Source organism: Symphalangus syndactylus, chromosome 1, assembly GCF_028878055.3.
Source record: "Symphalangus syndactylus isolate Jambi chromosome 1, NHGRI_mSymSyn1-v2.1_pri, whole genome shotgun sequence".
NCBI classification, from domain to species: Eukaryota; Metazoa; Chordata; class Mammalia; order Primates; family Hylobatidae; genus Symphalangus; species Symphalangus syndactylus.
In genome coordinates, this window is record NC_072423.2 from 123650951 (window position 1) to 123669042 (window position 18092).

At 37.6% G+C, this 18092-nt stretch overlaps 1 protein-coding gene across 6 annotated transcripts in view; it reads right to left on the minus strand.

Moving 5' to 3' along the window:
• Window positions 1-18092, minus strand: part of GOLGA4 (golgin A4) — a 122059-nt gene that overhangs the window by 60637 nt on the left and 43330 nt on the right. For 5 of the 6 annotated variants that reach the window (XM_055283129.2, XM_055283157.2, XM_055283148.2 and 2 more), the window contains exons 7-11: window positions 12613-12711; window positions 11490-11622; window positions 8701-8888; window positions 8349-8432; window positions 4872-5019 (exon numbers count right to left, since the gene is read on the minus strand). In XM_055283129.2, the coding sequence (XP_055139104.1) occupies window positions 4872-5019; window positions 8349-8432; window positions 8701-8888; window positions 11490-11622; window positions 12613-12711 (652 nt within the window). Of the gene's footprint in view, window positions 1-4871; window positions 5020-8348; window positions 8433-8700; window positions 8889-11489; window positions 11623-12612; window positions 12712-18092 lie in introns of those variants that run through there. The other variant, XM_055283165.2, reaches the window with a different exon arrangement.

An 18092-nucleotide genomic window follows, 5' to 3' on the forward strand; every position in this document is an offset into this window, starting at 1 on the left:
TAAGCTATATCTCAAAATTGTCACAATAGTATAACAAAAATATATAATAATCTAGATGATAAACAATAAGGAAATGATAACCAAGTAAATGATGTACATGCACTTCGACACAGCCATTAAAATATGTTAGTACTTTAGCAACACGTAAAAGTGTCAATAACATAATGCTAAATGGGGGAGAAGAACATACAAAATAGAATGTACAGTATTATTACAATAATATAAAAATAAAAATTAGAGAAAACACTAAATGGAAATTTACTAAAACAACAGTGATGTGATTTTCTCTATTTTCCAATTTTTTGGTAATACACTGCATTAATAATTAGCTACCCCATCTCCTATCCTGATACACACACACACACACACACACACACACACACACACACACACACACAGAGAACAGTCAAGAACTAGTGTGAACTTCAGTAGCATTAACATTCTACACTGGTGCTACACTGAGGATATAATTTCCTGGAGAGTTAAAATAGAGCATTATGCATTTAAGCTGACTCACCAAACTTTTCCAAGTTTAAAATCTGGTTAATAGAAGATATGACCATCTGTTCTTAAGTAACGACTAGAAAGAAACACTATCAACAATAGTAGAAGCACTTATAACCAATAAACTTATTTTTTGTTTTCTTTATCCACTAAAACACATATTTTTAACGAAACAAGAATGCTATGCTCTCATAATACGTCAAAAAATACGCCTAACATTTCTACTAGAGAGGAGACTGTTTAAGAACCACAGGTTGATACACTACCCTGAAATCGGTACACCACCGTATTCACAGTCTCAGTATTTTATAATAGAATTATTCTTTTTATGCCAGCATGCAAAAACAGAAAAATAAAATAAAGAAAATAAACAATCATTCTGTTTAAAATCAAAGACATTCAGATTTCCTCTGTCCTCCAACATATGAAAGGTACCACAATTCACCTAGAAAAAAATATGAGGAGCAGCTTAAGAGACTGTTTCCTAAGAAAAGTAGTGGGGAACATTCTTGAGCTGATTTTGACATCCAGAATAAGTGAGCCAAAGGAATTAGTGATTTGTCTACTAATATCCACATCAAGAATTACTAGCAATATCAAAATTAAATTTCTTCACAGTTGAAAATGCATTTGGAGAGTTTATTTTCTAGATAAGAGTTTTATGTAGACATATCTACTTCTAAAATCCTAATAGCAAGCTGTAATGATGTTAATGTTTCCTTCACATGGCCAGTTCTTACGTGTTTAGCCTTTGAATTTTAAATCTAACAAAGAAGAAAACAAATATTTAATAGAGCAATTGAATTTTCCAATAGCCAGACTATTTATAGAAATCCTACTTCCTTTACATTGACCTTTTCTTATGTTTAGTACTTAATTGGAAGTTTTCTTTCAATTGGCATATGCCTTTACATTTGAACTAAGAATCACTTCCTACTTGAACAGTTCTGTTTAGACTCAGCTAAGACTATTAAATGAAATACAGTTTGTATGCAAAACTAGCTTTCATTATAGATGTAAAAGGCATTATCTTCAATGTAGAGCCAGTTTGTTACAACTTTGCATCATAGCCCTCTATTATTATGACTACAAATATAATTTTTAAGAAATCTATAAAAGCACTTACAACTTTATCTAAAGACTTTCCAAAATAAATGTATCCATTAATAACTTAAATCTGGCAGGGCACAGTGACTCACGCCTGTCATCCCAGCACTTTGAAAGGCCAAGGAGGGTGGATTACCTGAGGTTGGGAGTTCGAGACCAGCCTGGTCAACATAGTGAAACCCTGTCTCTACTAAAAATACAAAAATTAGCCAGGTATGGTGGCACACATCTGTAAACCCAGCTACTCAGGAGCCTGAGGCACGAGAATCACCTGGACCCAGGAGGCGGAGGTTGCACAAGGTTGCAGTGAGCCAAGATTGTGCCCAAAAAAAAAGTAATAATAATTTAAATCTTAATTCTTTTAGTATTTATTTTTTATGTTTGACAGTATTAATAGAAAAAATTTTAAACCTTTAGGCTATCAATTACTTATAAAAATATGGTTTATGAAAATCACACCGAAAGACAAAATATATCTGCGTTTTGGAGAAGCAAGCGAGGGAAGGAAAGCTGTTCTACTAAAGGTTTAACTGGAACATATACCTGAAAATTTTATCCTGCATGTGAATGAACTATGTATTTTGTCTACCTTTTCATCATTTACCCTTTTCAGCTTGATATTTATTAATCAGTTTCTATCTCCTCATTAAGTACACCCAATTTTAAAAGAAATGTAATCCCCTGACCAACATTTTCTCTCTACTGGCTACAATAGTCAACAGAAAACAGTTCTAAAAATGTAAAGGCTTGATATGAGAAGCTGAGTTTATCCGTTAGATTTTCTGTTCACTGAAAGCAAACCTGTTGAACCAGTAACTTACAACACTCAAACTGCTTCAAGTAAGTCTTCAAAGATTATATTCTGAAAGATGCCATCTACTCTCTCTAAAGGGAAGTTTTCTTAGGTTTGATGAGAACAAATTCATTAACTAAATTCCCCAGTCACTTTATCCATAAAATAATTCCAAGAAGATGGGGAGATATTTATGAAATAGTCAACTACTTCTCTGTCTAGAGACCCAGTCCCCTCCTTAACACCTTAAAATCTGGCTTATAAAATCATTTCTCAAAACTGCATCCTCCAAATCAAATCCTTGCCAAATTCAAAGACCTTTTCAAAGTCTTCATCCTACCTTCTCCATTTCTTGAAACACATCTTATGTTCCCCCAAAAAACTATCCACAATTCCTATGACTTCATGAGGTAACTTTTTTTTTTCTCATTTATGTCTCATTGCCAAACTCAAGACCTCTATATGGTTAAGAGCACAGACTTTGAGTCACAATGCCTGGATTAAATCTTGAGTATATACTTACTCTCTGTGCATAAATGTAGGTAAATTACTTAACTTCTATGTTCTTAGGTTTGCTTATTTGTAAAATGAAGATAATAGTATTATTTCATACACTTGTGAGGATACAATACAATACAAGCAAAGCCTTAGAGCAGAGCATTACTAAAGTAAGTAATGGCTAGCAGTAGTATTAACAATAGTAGCAGCAGTAGTACTAGCAGCAACAAGTGCTAAATAACTGTCAGCAGAAGCAGCTGCTGCTGTTACCACCACGACTATTACTACTACTGTAAAACTTAATCTTTTGTAGAAATCCACCTCTCCTACAGATTTAACCGCAGGCTTCAATCCCAGGCTGGTAACTCCTGAAAGATGTTCCAATTTCATATTTCCAAATTCCTGCAACTCAATTCCATTTGAAAAGCTCATGACTGGCTCAAATTCAGTGTATCTAAATCATTTCACTCCAATTCTCAACTTCCCTGTTTAGATTCCTTATTCTAATTCCACACTACTATTCATTAAGTGTCCTAAGCTTAAAACTTTGGAGTCAACTTAGAGTCCTTACTTTTCTTCTGCCTCCCTGAGTTGATCGGATACCAAATTCTACACATTCTACCTTTCTTCTCCTTCCCAGAACCACCATCCTAGCAAGGTGGCCAAAGCTCACAGTCCCTGAAACTGGATTTCTGTCTTTGCTTCTAAGTTTGACTTCCTGTTTCATTTCTCTTCTACATAAAACCCTAGCTTCCATTACATTATGCCTTCCTATTACTGGTTTCCTGTTACTTTGTATATCGAAGTCTAAACTCAGCTACCTACCTTTTAAGATTTCAATAGTCAGTTCCTTTACAATCCAACTGCATTTCCCACTTCAGCAAGAATGGTTTTCAGCTGATTCACACACCCACTATGATCACTGCCTGTTTATGGCATTGTAGCATCTGAAATGTGTGCTGCCCACATCTCTCTTGTTAGGCCCATTCTATTGATTATTTGAGGTCCAATTCAAAATTCACATCTTCACTGATGTGAAGGCACAGTTCATCCTGCTCTCTCCTCTTTCAAACATCCCTCCTTTCCTAGCTTTAGTTGGTTTTGTACCTTGTTGAATACTATGCTGGTTTCTATACTTTACAGCCCAGCATTTATTGTGTCAAAACATGCTAGTAGGCCGGGCGCGGTGGCTCACGCTTGTAATCCCAGCACTTTGGGAGGCCGAGGCGGGCGGATCACGAGGTCAGGAGATCGAGACCACAGTGAAACCCCGTCTCTACTAAAAATACAAAAAATCAGCCAGGTGTGGTGGCAGGCGCCCGTAGTCCCAGCTACTCGGAGAGGCTGAGGCAGGAGAATGGCGTGAACCCGGGAGGCGGAGCTTGCAGTGAGCCGAGATTGCACCACTGCGCTCCAGCCTGGGCGACAGAGCGAGACTCCGTCTCAAAAAAAAAAAAAAAAAAAAAACATGCTAGTAACACTGAAGTGTTCATTATTCTCTTTAAAAGCAGACTATAACTTATACTTTTTGTTTACCCTAAAGCATCTATAAGGTAGCAATTATTTAATAAGTACCATGCTGTACCTACTGGGAAGTTCTAAAATTTTAAATTTGAATTTTGATACTCTGTCAGCACAAATTTTCTGTAAGGGGCCAGATGATAAATATTTTAGGTTTTGTAGACCACATATGGTCTCTGTCATATATTTTTCTTTTGTTCAACTATTTAAAAATGTAAAAATCATCCTTAGCCTAAGGGCTGTACATAAATAGGCTGTGGGCTGGATCTGGCCCACAGGCCACAGTTTGCCAACCTCTGCCTCCTCTAATGAGCAGATGGGTGTCTTATTAGGAGCCTCTACAGTTAAGAATTTTTATCAATATTTAACTCATTTTTAAAAATACTGGTCAAGCACTTTAAATAACTTTTGAGTTCCAACATAAAACAAGTAACCCTCGAGTTCTTACCAGCTCTTTCGGACTTTTCTTTCTGTTCCCGTAATTCCTCTCCCTGGGTAGTCATCTGTTTGATGCGACTACGGAGTTGAGCAATTTCTTCTTCTTTCATTTCAAGGGTTTCATGCATCTGACGTTTTGTCTCTGCGATTACCATTCCCTGAATAGAAGTGAAGACTCTAAAACATTTGCATAACAAAACTGCATCATCAACAGCACAGATAAAACTTAATTTAAAAGGCAGAAAAAGGCCAGGCATGGTGACTCAAGTCTGTAATCCCAGCACTTTGGGAGGCCAAGGAGGGTGGATCACCTGAGATCAGGAGTTCCAGACCAGCCTGGCCAACATGGCAAAACCCTGTCTCTACTAAAAATACAAAAAGTAGCCAGGCATGGTGGCACATGCCTGTAATCCCAGCTACTCAGGAGGCTGAGGCAGGAGAATTGCTTGAACCCAGGAGGCGGAGGTTGAAGTGAGCTGAGATCACGCCATTGCACTCCAGCCTGGGTGACAGAGTGAGACTCTGTCTCAAAAAAAAATTAAAAATTTAAAAAAAAAGGCAGAAAAAAATGATATTTCTTGCTAAGTACAGCATAACAATTATTTCAGTACTTCACAAACTGAGGTCTGTTTTCTGCTCTAATCCTATTACCTAGCATAACGGTATTTTTTACATTACAAATTTTAATAGTTTAACCCTTAAAGCATTAAAACATTATTACTTAAAAGATTTATTTTATAACCTTTCTACAAATGTGCTGTCTTAGTGAACAATTTATAATGAACAAAATATAGTCTTCTGAACCTGGCTTGGCGCTACAATAAACTACAAGTATTGATCTGTGCTATAACATGGGGATAACCCCAGAGACTTGAGAAAGCAAAGTGCCTGCTGCCACACTGGATAAAGCAAAATCCCAGGACACATCTACCTGGTTTTTCTTTTTCTTCCTGTGACTGTCTCTGGTACCACCACTATTCCTTACTTTGTAAGGCATCCCCATTCCTCCAACTTGCTAGTTACTTCTGTTCCCTCTTTCTGGATGATCTACACTAGAAATGGAGGTCAGCGGGGGGAAAAAGACAACTAAATGGTATACAGTAAAAAAGTCATTTAGGACTAACAAAAAATGAGGTGGTTCACTTGTCTCTTGAAAAAATGTTCAGACTTTTTGACAACTATTTTATGGTCTTAAGATTAGCACCCTCTCTGCAGGGTTTGCCAACCCTTGCTTTAGAGTATGACTCTTCCAGATGGCTAATATTAATGGAGAGACAGAGAGATAACAACCAAGTAAGTGAGGCACTGTTATATAAAATCTCAGAACAAAATCATGGGCCTTCAGTTTCTTCAAAAACCAAAATATAGTGGAAAGAGGAGGAGAGAAGATAATTGAACCAGTACATTAAAGAAATCTTAAGAGTCATATCAACCAATTGCAATGAAAAAACTTTATTTGGACCCTGATTCATAAAAGAGCAAAAAATACATGCGAAACTAGAGAAAATCTGAAACTGACTAGATAGCAGGTCATATTTAAAAATTATTAAATTTTTAGATGTGATCATGATAATGTGGTTATATTATTGTAAAAATAACACCTCTTATTTTAAAGATATATTAAAACACCTTTGGAAAAAAATGATAAAATTTTTTGGATTTGCTCTAAAACAATTCTGGGTGAGTAGGACAATGAGAGTTGAGAAGGTACAGATAAAACAAGATTAGTCATGAGATGTTAATTGTTGAAGCTGGGTGGTGGGTTCAAAGAAATTCATTTTGGCAGCTTTTCTTTTGTAAATGTTTTAAGTTCTTCATAATAATAATAAAAAAAAAAAATTTAAGTAGACCCTCAAGAAGTTTGTAATCTAGCAAAGCAATATTATCAAAAGGATGAAAAAGATTGCCAATACATTTTAACAGCAGGATAGCTCTGACATGTTCTTAATTACATGATCACTTAAAATACTGTAGTGATAACCTGGCATATTAAAGAAAATGGTGGATGCTATGGAACAAACTGGGAGCTGCTTAGAAAAAGGACCCAAGTATATACCCAAAGGACTATAAATCATGCTGCTATAAAGACACATGCACACGTATGTTTATTGCGGCACTATTCACAATAGCAAAGAGTTGGAACCAACCCAAATGTCCAACAACGATAGACTGGATTAAGAAAATGTGGCACATATACACCATGGAATACTATGCAGCCATAAAAAATGATGAGTTTGTGTCCTTTGTAGGGACATGGATGAAACTGGAAAACATCATTCTCAGTAAACTATCGCAAGGACAAAAAACCAAACACCGCATGTTCTCACTCATAGGTGGGAATTGAACAATGAGAACTCATGGACACAGGAAGGGGAACATCACGCTCCGGGGACTGTTGTGGGGTGGGGGGAGGGGGGAGGGACAGCATTAGGAGATACACCTAATGCTAAATGACGAGTTAATGGGTGCAGGAAATCAACATGGCACATGGATACATATGTAACAAACCTGCACATTGTGCACATGTACCCTAAAACCCTAAAGTATAATTAAAAAAAAAAAAAAAAAAAAAAGAAAAAGGACCCAAGAACTTGGAGCTGAAAGACTTCGGTCAAAACTGTTTACCCATGAATTTTCTGGTTGCCTTTGCTGCGTAGCTATAGCTGCTGCTCCAACTCCAAACTAGCAAAGGTAAGACTCATTCCTTCCTCAATCCTCTAATCTCACCTACACATTCTAAAATTCATTTGTAGAAATTTTTATTTATGCTAATATATACATTATCACTTATTTTTGTTTGTTGTTTTTTTAAGAGACAGGGTCTCACCCTGTCACCCAGGCTGCAGTATACTAGTGTGATCATAGCTCACTGCAGCCTCTAACTCCTGGGCTCAAGCAATCCTCCTGCCTCAGCCTCCCGAGTAGCTGGGACCACAGGCATATACCAACATACCCAGCTAATTTTTTATTTTTTGTAGAGAGGGGGTCTTGCTTTACTGCCCAGGTTGATCTTGAAGTTCTGGCTTCAAGCAATCCTCCCGCCTCAGTCTCCCAAAGTGCTGAGATTAAAGGCATGAGCCACTGTGCCCAGCCCCTTATTTACTTTTTAGGCAACTTATCTGAGAGATTAATCTGTTTCCATATTACTTGAAAGAACATACTGATATCATTCACATTTAGAGTGCCTTAACTATAAATAACTTTTCTCTGTAAAGTAGTTATGTACTATAAATATAAACTTCCTTTGCAACAGTTATTCTAGTCTACAAATCAAAATGCTGGGATCAAGAAATCAGAGAATCAGTTTCACATGATACAAAACTAATGCTAGTAGTTACATAAATCTAGAAATTAAAAAGATTTTTCATGGAAAAAGCTGCAATAATTTTTGGAAAACAGAAACAAGCATGAATGTTTCCAACTGTTTCCAAAAGTAAATGTTGGGGCCTCTTGACAAATTTTAGTATCATAGGTTTTGTTGTTTTACCTTATCTTGTTCAAGCTGTTCAATTAAGTTCTTTGCATCACGCAACTGAGTGATAAGTTTAGTCTTCTCGGCCATATGAAGGTCCTAAAAAAAATTTTTAAATTCATTTCCATCTCTAATAAAGCTTCTTCTCATTTGAGAACTCTAAACATTTATCTAATTTATATACATGTTACAGTGCAGAAGGAGAAAAGTACACAGGAAGTCTCAAGGTTTGGTGTTATGTAGGCCAGGGCAAACAAAAATGCCCTTTCCATCCACTCTCCTTTCCCGGAGGTACAAGCCATGCTGTGGAGCCTGTGGATCTAACTTTATAGGATTAAATTAGAACAAAACTCATCTGCTCTTTTACCTTTATCTTTTCTAGTTCTTGAAGTCTTTCATCCAGTTGTTCTTGCAGAGCTTCTTTTTCACTAGTTAACAGTGTACATTGTTCCTTATGTGACTGAATTGTTTCCTTACAACGCTTAAGTAGGTTCTCTTGACGCTTAACTCTTTGCTGGAGTGTTTCCAGTGTTTTAGCAGAAGTTCCATCCTCCACTAACAATAAAGCAATGTAAGGAGGGGCCATCAGTAAGGAATATGAAACTGCCTTTGCAAAATTATGACTGAGTCAAAGAGATCTAATCTAACCGACTCCATCTTGGTTCTAACCTTTAAGCTGTCATTGTTCATTCCTGGGTGTAGGCTGAACTAACTTTGGGAGAACTTAGCTTATAGTTTATAGTTTAAAACAAAGACAATAAAAGCCATTTCCCAAACAAACCTCCTTCTTGCCTGGGGACTAGATTGCCTTTGTAGGACTAACAAATTAGCCAAAAGATTAGAAATTATCATTTAGGAGTCATGCAGCTGAAAGCTACAAGATTCTGACCACCACTAAACTGCTCCTAATATCACTGCTTGAGATATTTTACAGACCCTGCACTTGATGGATCAGCTCCAACACCCAGATTGATCAATTGGCTCATCTGATCTTGTGGCTCCCACCCAGGAAGTGACTCAGCATAAGAAGACAGCTTTGATTCCCTATGATATCATCTCTGACCTGACCAATCAGCACTCCTGGCTCACTGGCTTCCTCCCACCCACTAAATTGTTCTTAAAAACTCAGATCCGTGAATGCTTAGCGAGACTGATTTGAGTAAAATAAAACTGGTCACATGCACAGTCGGCTCTGCGTGAATTACTCTTTCTCTACTGCAATTCCCCTATCTTGATAAATCAGTGGGCAAGGTGAACCCATTGGGCGGTTACAAATATAAGGGCACTCCACAACAGTCTGTTACTACACAGGTGTGTATTCCTTTTTTTTTTTTTTTTGAGACAGAGCCTCGCTTTGCCACCCAGGCTGGAGTGCAGTGGCATGATCTCGGCTCACTGCAACCTCCACCTCCCTGGTTCAAGCAATTCCCCTGCCTCAGCCTCCCGAGTAGCTGGGATTACAGGCGCATACCACCACATCTGGCTAACTTGTTTGTATTTTTAGTAGAGGTGGGGTTTCACCGTGTTGGCCAGACTAGTCTCGAACTCCTGACCTCAGGCAATCCGCCTGCTTCAGCCTCCCAAAGTGCTGGGATTACAGGTGAGAGCCACCACGCCCGACCAGGAGTGTATTCTTACACCAATATTCTGCTATACTCTTAGTCAGATGAAGAAGGGACAACCCTAGTCAGCTAATAAACTGGCACCCTTCCAAACCTCTACTTAGTATTAGTTGTTTAATCTTTATCTGAAGAAGCTTAGCAGTGAATTCACCTCTTTGTGGTTCAACCCCATTCAGAATGGCATAGTAGTTAACTAACATTAACTGAATCCACCCTCCTTAAAATGACAGTTTGATAATCATCTTTTGTTATTCAAAATTATGTGTCTTAGCTCACCTCCCAAAAGGATTAATAAAGTACAGTATTCTTTCCAACCACATTCTAATCTCTTTCTGAGAGGAGTTCTGGTAAGTGCAACTTTCTCCATCTCTTTACATTTATGAGTCTGAAGTTTCCACATGTCTGGGAATTTTGGGACTGACCCCCCCGCCCCACCACCCCACCATAGGCTGGTTGCTCAGGTAGTTAACTGCTCAACTATTTACTCCAAATTTATCGTAAGTCCCTTTGAAAGAAAAAGCTAGGAAATAAAAGATGGGAATTTTATTGCGTATATACCTCAAAGCCTCAAAGCAAAGAAGGCTGTAACTGAATTTTAAGACAAAATATAGCTATTTCTTCTTTTTCCAGTTAAAAAGCAATTAATAGGACAAATACAAATATCTATGAATATAGAAATATTTAAGCAATATTTAAAAACTAAAATATACAAACAATTACAAATAGCACATTTATTAGCGTGTAAGCAGAACTGACCTGTTCATATGAAATCTAGCTACTGCTATTAATAAAACAGTGTAGCATAATAAATGAATTTCAATTACAATGAAAATGTGGTGTTACCGACTATGAAATTTTTGCATATTAAAACAATTATTTTGGTTGGGCACAGTGACTCACGCCTGTAATCCCAATACTTTGGGAGGCTGAGGCAGGCAGATTACTTGAGATTAGGAGTTCGAGACCAGCCTGGCCAACATGGTGAAAGCCCGTCTCTACTGAAAATACAAAAATTAGCCGGGCATGGTGGTGTGTGCCTGTAATCCCAGCTACTCGGGAGGCTGAGGCAGGAGAATCGCTTGAACCCGGGAGACAGAGGTTGCAGTGAGCCGAGATCATGCCACTGCACTCCAGCCTAGGCAACAGAGTGAGACACCATCTCAAATAAACAAACAAACAAACAAAAAACACTTATTTTCTCCTAAGTAACAACAAAGAACCAAAAAAACAAAACAAACCTTGCATCTTTCTGAAACTATTAGGACCACGGACACTTCTACCTCAGCCCATATCTATCAGCTCACATCCTGGAATCTCTCAAAATCTTCCTCCAGGTTTTCTTGGGGTTTCATTTTTGTTTTTGTTTTTCTTGTGGAGAAGGGTTTTCTCTATGTTGCCCAGGCTGGTCTCAAACTCCTGAACTCAAGCGATCCTCCCACACTGGCCTCCCAAAGTGTTGGGATTACAGGTGGAAGCCAAGGAGCCTGGCTCTCCTCTAGTTTTTAAATTAACCTTCTGACAAAATGAAGCTTACCTACTGGCTCTACATCACTCTCTGGATTCTCTTCTTTAGTGAAGACTTCAGCCTGTGGTTCCAGCTGGGGAAGTGGTTTCAGTACATCAACATTCATTGGGCCATTTCGTAATCGTTGTTTCAGCAGAGAAACCTAATATAAATGTGCTTCATTAGAAAAAAGTCAAAAAAAAACTATGGGAGTAGTACAATTGTCCCTTGGTATCTGTGGGGGATTGGTTCCAGGATTCCCTGTTAATACCAAAATCCGCAGGAGCTCAAGTCCGTTATATAAAATGGTGTAGTATTTGCATATAGCCTACACATATCCTTCAGTATACTTTAAATCATCCCTAGATTACATAAACTACCTAAATAATGAAAATGCTATGCAAATAGTTGTTGTACTATATCTACTTTAGAAAATAATGACAAGAAAAAAGTCTACATGTTCACTACACATGGTTTTTTTCAACCTAAATATTTCTGATGCAGCTGGTTGAACCCACACATACAAAACACATCAATGTGGATGGCTTAGTGTATCTTCTTTAAAACAGAGAGCAGACGGATTAAATGATATTCTTCTTACTAAAGTGGGGGAAAATAATCAAAATAAAAAGTTTACCCCCAATACAGCTGGTTTTTATATTTGCTATTATTACTATGCAGTTAGTCAAAAAAGCATCCTTAACATTAACTGAGGAGCTAGGAGTGGTGGCTCATGCCCATAATCCCAACACTTTGAGAGGCCAAGGTGGAAGGATCGCTTGAGCCCAGGAGTTTGAGACCAGCCTGGGCGACATAGTGAGACCCCATCTCTACAAAAAATTTAAAAATTAGCTGGGAACGGTGGCATATGCCTGTATTCCCAGCCACTCTGGAGGCAGAGGCTGAAGGATTGCTAGAGCCCAGGAATTTGAGATTGCAGTAAGCTATGATCATGCCACTGCACTGCAGCCAGGTGAAAGAGCAAGACCCTATCTCAAAAAAAATTAAAAATAAAAAAATTGAGGAAAGCAAGAAGTTTTAAAAATAGATCTTAAAAAATAAAAAACATTTGCAACCTTGCAGATATCCAAATCAAACCCCTTCTATTTTTCTTTATCCAAAAAATTCCAGACTTTTTCTTTTATTCTTTTACCTGAGTTTGGAGAACACTGATATGCTGATCTTTCTCCTCTAAAGATGCATCAAACTCCTCTTGCAGATGTTTCTTTGCCTGCTGGTCCATTTGGAGCTCCTAAAACATAAAATGATTTACAGGTAATTTTCAGTATAAAACAAAAAATATAAACTTAAAGTTTTCAAAATTTAAAAACATGTTGAATACAGATTTGCATTTCCCTTAAGGTATCAGCAACAATAATTAGAGAATAATTAGCATGTAAAACATTAACATTATTGAAAACATTCGCATCAACACATGATTTTGTTCCTTAAAGAATAGGAAGATCCAAGAAGAAAAAAGTGTACTTTCCAGAGCTGTAATGATGGCTGCATTGATAATAATGTGGAGAAAATAATCACTTAAGACAGGCCAGGTGCGGTGGCTCACACCTGTAATCCCACACTGTGGGAGGCCGAGGAGGGTGGATCACTTGAGGTTGGTCGAGACCAGCCTGGCCAATATGGTGAAACCCCATCTCTACTAAATATACAAAAATGAGCCGGCGTGGTGGCAGGCATCTGTGGTCCCAGCTACTTGGGAAGCTGAGGCAGGAGAATCCCTTGAACCCGGGAGGCAGAGGTTGCAGTGAGTTGAGGCTTGCCACTGCACTCCAGCCTGGGTGACAGAGTGAAGGCTTGGTCTCCGAAAAACAAAAAAAAAAATTACTTAAGATGAAAGCAAAACTTTGCGACTCTTACTACTTGTGTTATATTATATTCATTTGATCCAAAACCAAATTATTATATACCAAACAGATAGCCAGTAGTCTTCCTCTTCCCAACACATGAAAGTGTCTGATAGCTGAAACCAAACACTTTCTCATCTGTAAAATGAAATTTCTAGTTCCTGCAATTAGTTAAAATGCTGCTTTCTTCAGGTCATTAATGAGCCTTCCCAACCAAGTCCATCGATCTTTTGTCTCTCTGCAAAACCAGCCACCAGTAATTACCCTTTCATTTTAGGTATTAATTACACATATCACATAACAATGTTCTGGAAGATGACAGACCACATATATGACGGTGGTTTCATAAGATTATAATAACGTATTTTTAGTGTGCTTTTTCTATGTTTAGATAGACTTGGATATACAAATACTTACCATTGTGTTACAACTGTCTACAGAATTCAGTACAGTAACACGCTGTACAGGCTTGTAGCCTAGGAACAATAAACAATACAATATTGCCTAGGTATATAGTAGGTTATACCATCTACGTTTCTGAAAGAACACTGTGGTATTCGCACAATGACAAAAATCACCTATGGAAGTTTTTCTCAGCTATACCTGCTGCATGGCTTTAGGGCTCCTGGCTACACTACTGTCAATTACAGCTCCCTCTTTGCCCTTCATTGATTCCTTCTAGGCCTCTGGGTTCAATCTTGTGTCTTCTGTGTTTCTCCCTTAAAATGCCAGAGGTTAGCACGTGGAAGTATTAGACAGCCCTTTATCGTTCTGGGATTCCTACACTTCACTAGTTCCCTAAACTCAAAATATTCAAAGTCACATTTTACTTATCTTTGTTAATCCCTGCATATAATCAATATTTTTTATTACTTTTTCTAGAATGTTTAGGTCCTACCTTTTACCACAATTATAACGATAACCCAGGTCTCTAGAACTTTAGATCAGGGATGTCCAATCTTTAGCTTCCCTAGGCCACACTAGAAGAAAAAGAATTGTCTTGGGCCACATATAAAATACATTAACAATAGCTGATGAGCATTTAAAAAAAAAATCACAAAAAAAATCTCACAGTGTTTTAAGGAAGTTTACAAATTTATGCTGGGCCACATTCAAAGCCATCCTGGGCTGCATGCAGGCCACAGGCTGCAGGTTAGACAAGCTTGTGATAGTTAATTTCCTTCAACAGCCTTCTAGACAGATTTCTTACCTCAAGTCCTCCTCTAATTTAATCCATCCCTCACACATTTGCTAGAATAATTTTCCTCAAACAATATTTTCAAAGACTTATAAGCAACTCCCTCTTCTTACATTGTTTCAAACTTATTAATTCTCAAAACACTGAGAACTGCCCAAGCAAAACACTGAGGCACTATCTGGTACACTTATAAGTGTCCTCTATTCTGCCCAACACCCACATTGCCCCAGCATCTCTGAGCATATTTTTTACTTTTCCTCTCACAAATGTCTCCTGACTTGACATTCCCACAGTAGTGGTCTCCAAATGCTAGTCATGCCCTAAATAAAGTTTTCAGAGATCCATCGTGAAATAAGAAACAAAAGCCAATGTGGAGAGATTTTCTTAGATCTAAATTCCTTTCATATAAGTAGCCGTTACTTTATCCTGGGAATACGTCCTTCCTAATTGTTTTGGTACTAAAACAACCCTTTTTTTTTTTTTTTTTGAGACGGAGTCTCACTGTCACCAGGCTGAAGTGCAGTGGCGCGATCTAGGCTCACTGCCAAATTCCAGCTCCCAGGTCCAAGTGATTCTCCTGCCTCAGCCTCCTTAGTAGCTGGGACTACAGGCGCGTGCCACCACGCCCAGCTAATTTTTGTATTTTTACTAGAGACGGGGTTTCACCACGTTGGCCAGGATGGTCTCGATCTCTTGACCTCGTGATCCGCCTGCCTCAGCCTCCCAAAGTGCTGGGATTACAGGTGAAGGCGTGAGCCACTGTGCCCGGCCACAACTTCTTTAATGAAATAATGGCAATAAAAGAATCTGGGTGCTTATTCCTGATGTCTTTATTCCAAAATACAACAGTTAGTGGCCCTATGACAACTCCGTTCTCCCCCACTTCTGGAAGGAACTAGAAGGTAAACTTCATTTCTTCCAAATAATTTCCTACAACCTACAACCTTCCATGCTCGACTCTGTTATATAGCAGTCCTAACAGCCCACCAAAACAAAAAACAAACCAAAAAACCCTCCTCGATTTATACTATAGTTTTCAGATTTTGCAGGTTTTCATTTCCTCATCTAGACAAAAAGTCCTTAGATACAAGGGAGCATCTTTTAATCATGTCCCCTTCTCCCTCTCCCAGCTACCTATACACTATTCTTCCAGTATGTTAGCCCAGTGAGGCTTGTGTCAAACTTCCAAGATAATTATTTGTGTTGTGTTAAGCCATTAAGCTGGTGGTAATTTGTTGCAGCAGCAATAGAAAACTAATACATGTAGGTGGATTAAAAAAAAAACCAACAAATTCATCAATCTGTGACTCTGATAAGTATTAATATTTCCTAATAGAGGAAGATAAAGTTAATGCATAAAATTATGGATTTAGACAGGAAAAGTTAAAATAGGCCCTTTAGTTCCATATTCCCTTACCTCTGGTCTTTGCCCCCAATATTTCACAGGCTCCTAAAAAATTTAGGTAGAGTTGCAAATCTAATTGGCAGCATCCACCCTCTTTGAAAGGTCAGCACAAATGCATTTTACCACAAACAAGCATGAAAAGGCATGCTTTTTAGCCAATGAGCTCTCTCACAGTTTTCTAAGTCCCTCAACAGCTGCAACTGAGTAGATGAGTAAGGCTGGGACCTGCTAGCAAAGTCAATTCTTTTTCTTTCCCCATTTGATATTGCCAAGGAATGCCGGTTCTATAATTTAAATTAGAGAATAGATAGATAGGAGGCCTATCTTTACTAACAGCCGGCAATCACATGGGTGCTTATTCATCTATGAATAAAGTAGATGTGTTTCCCATTCAGCTGTATTTTCTTGAGTATAGCTCCCTCAGACAAGGGCTTTTAGTGGAGAACGGCTGAGCGTAGGAAGGAAAAAAAAAACAGGTATTCCTGTGTTTCCAGATATAATAACATTATAAAGAGGTATTCCTGTCTCTTTATTCAATGCATATTTAAATAATGCGAATGTTTTAAAGACGATTTATCAGGTTTTAGGCATCAAAACCTGATGCCTAACCTCTAATGTGCACTCTCTGAATTTTAAACATGCCTGCTCTCCATTACTATGTATATCTAATCATTAACTGTATAAAACATGGGCATTTAATTTCTCACCAGAAATACAAGATACCTATCAACACCCTTCATTTATTCCCAAAATATAAGAAAAGTAAAAAAGAAATGTTAAGCAAAAAGATATTAGCTTAACAGAAAAATCTTTTGGTATAAATGCCGTATTATTTGCCCCTCTAACAAAACCAAAGGTGCTTTTAGCTGCTAAAAGCACTTTCTTTCTATTAATATAAGGCAGGAGAAACAAAAGAGGATACCCTAGCTATCATTCTCTCACTTCCCACAACCCCTCTGTTGCATACGCCTAATCCCCATGCATACTTTTCTGAGTGCTAACACATTCCCAGTCCAACCAGAAAAGCAGAATCTTGGGCAGACCAGGAGTTAAGGTTTTGTTCCTTCTCTGTAACTTCCAAAGTGGGTATATATTTTTCTAAGTTATTAATCCAAAAGAAGTTGTACAAATTTTCATTAATAAAGGACATCTGTAATTATTTGTATTATTGAGACCAATGCTTGGCCTTGTCAGTATAACAAAAGTAAATTAGCCTGGTTTTCAAAGTCATGTTTAGAATGTTTTAAAGAATTTATTTGGGAATTGTAAATTATATAATCTTTCTTTCATACCACAAAAATTCAGTAATTTGGCTATATAAAAAAAATGCTAGAGACTAGAAATCAAACATGATAGCAATAAGAATAAAACTTTAGTAATATAATACAGGAAATTCCTATATGATTAATTCTGATTGTTAATTCCTGCAATAGTCTGTCATTGACAATAACAACAAAGAATATTCCATGGGACAATATGGCTATATTGATGATATCATCCTAATCTATACTCCCTTGTTTTTCTTCTTTGCCTCCTCCCCCAATTATACTAGTTTTTCTCAATTACTATTTATAGATTTATTAATTTACCTGACCCTTTTAAGGCTATCTATACTTTCTAAATCTGTATCTTGGACTGATAAATTACACAGTTAGAATACCTAAAACATTAAACTTACTTTGATTTGTCCTAAAGCTACCTATTTCAAACTTCTCAAAATAACACTAGTTTTGTTAATAACAGAAACAAAAACCCATGAAGAACATTCATAACAAAAATAGGTAACAAGATATTCTTAAACAAACAATACAAATGAGTAGAGAGAAAGCACCAATAGCAGTAAAATATGCAATTGTTGGGATCTGTATAGGAGAAAGCAGAGGGAAGCGACAAGGTATCAGATGGACCTGACAGCAGGAGAAACCCAAAAGTCAACAGGTACTCATTACAAAATAATTTGAGACAGCAGGTCAAACCAGGAGTGGTCTTGCCTACTCCGATGGCAAGTGGGTACACATGGCCCTCAGGAAGACGTAAAGGAATTCAAACAGTCTAACTGCTATGAAAAATTACCCGTCCCCCTCAAAATTACAATAAACATAATTTATTTTATAAAAAAGACTTATGGTTAGGACAAACAAAAAGAAGCCTGAAATACTTAACAG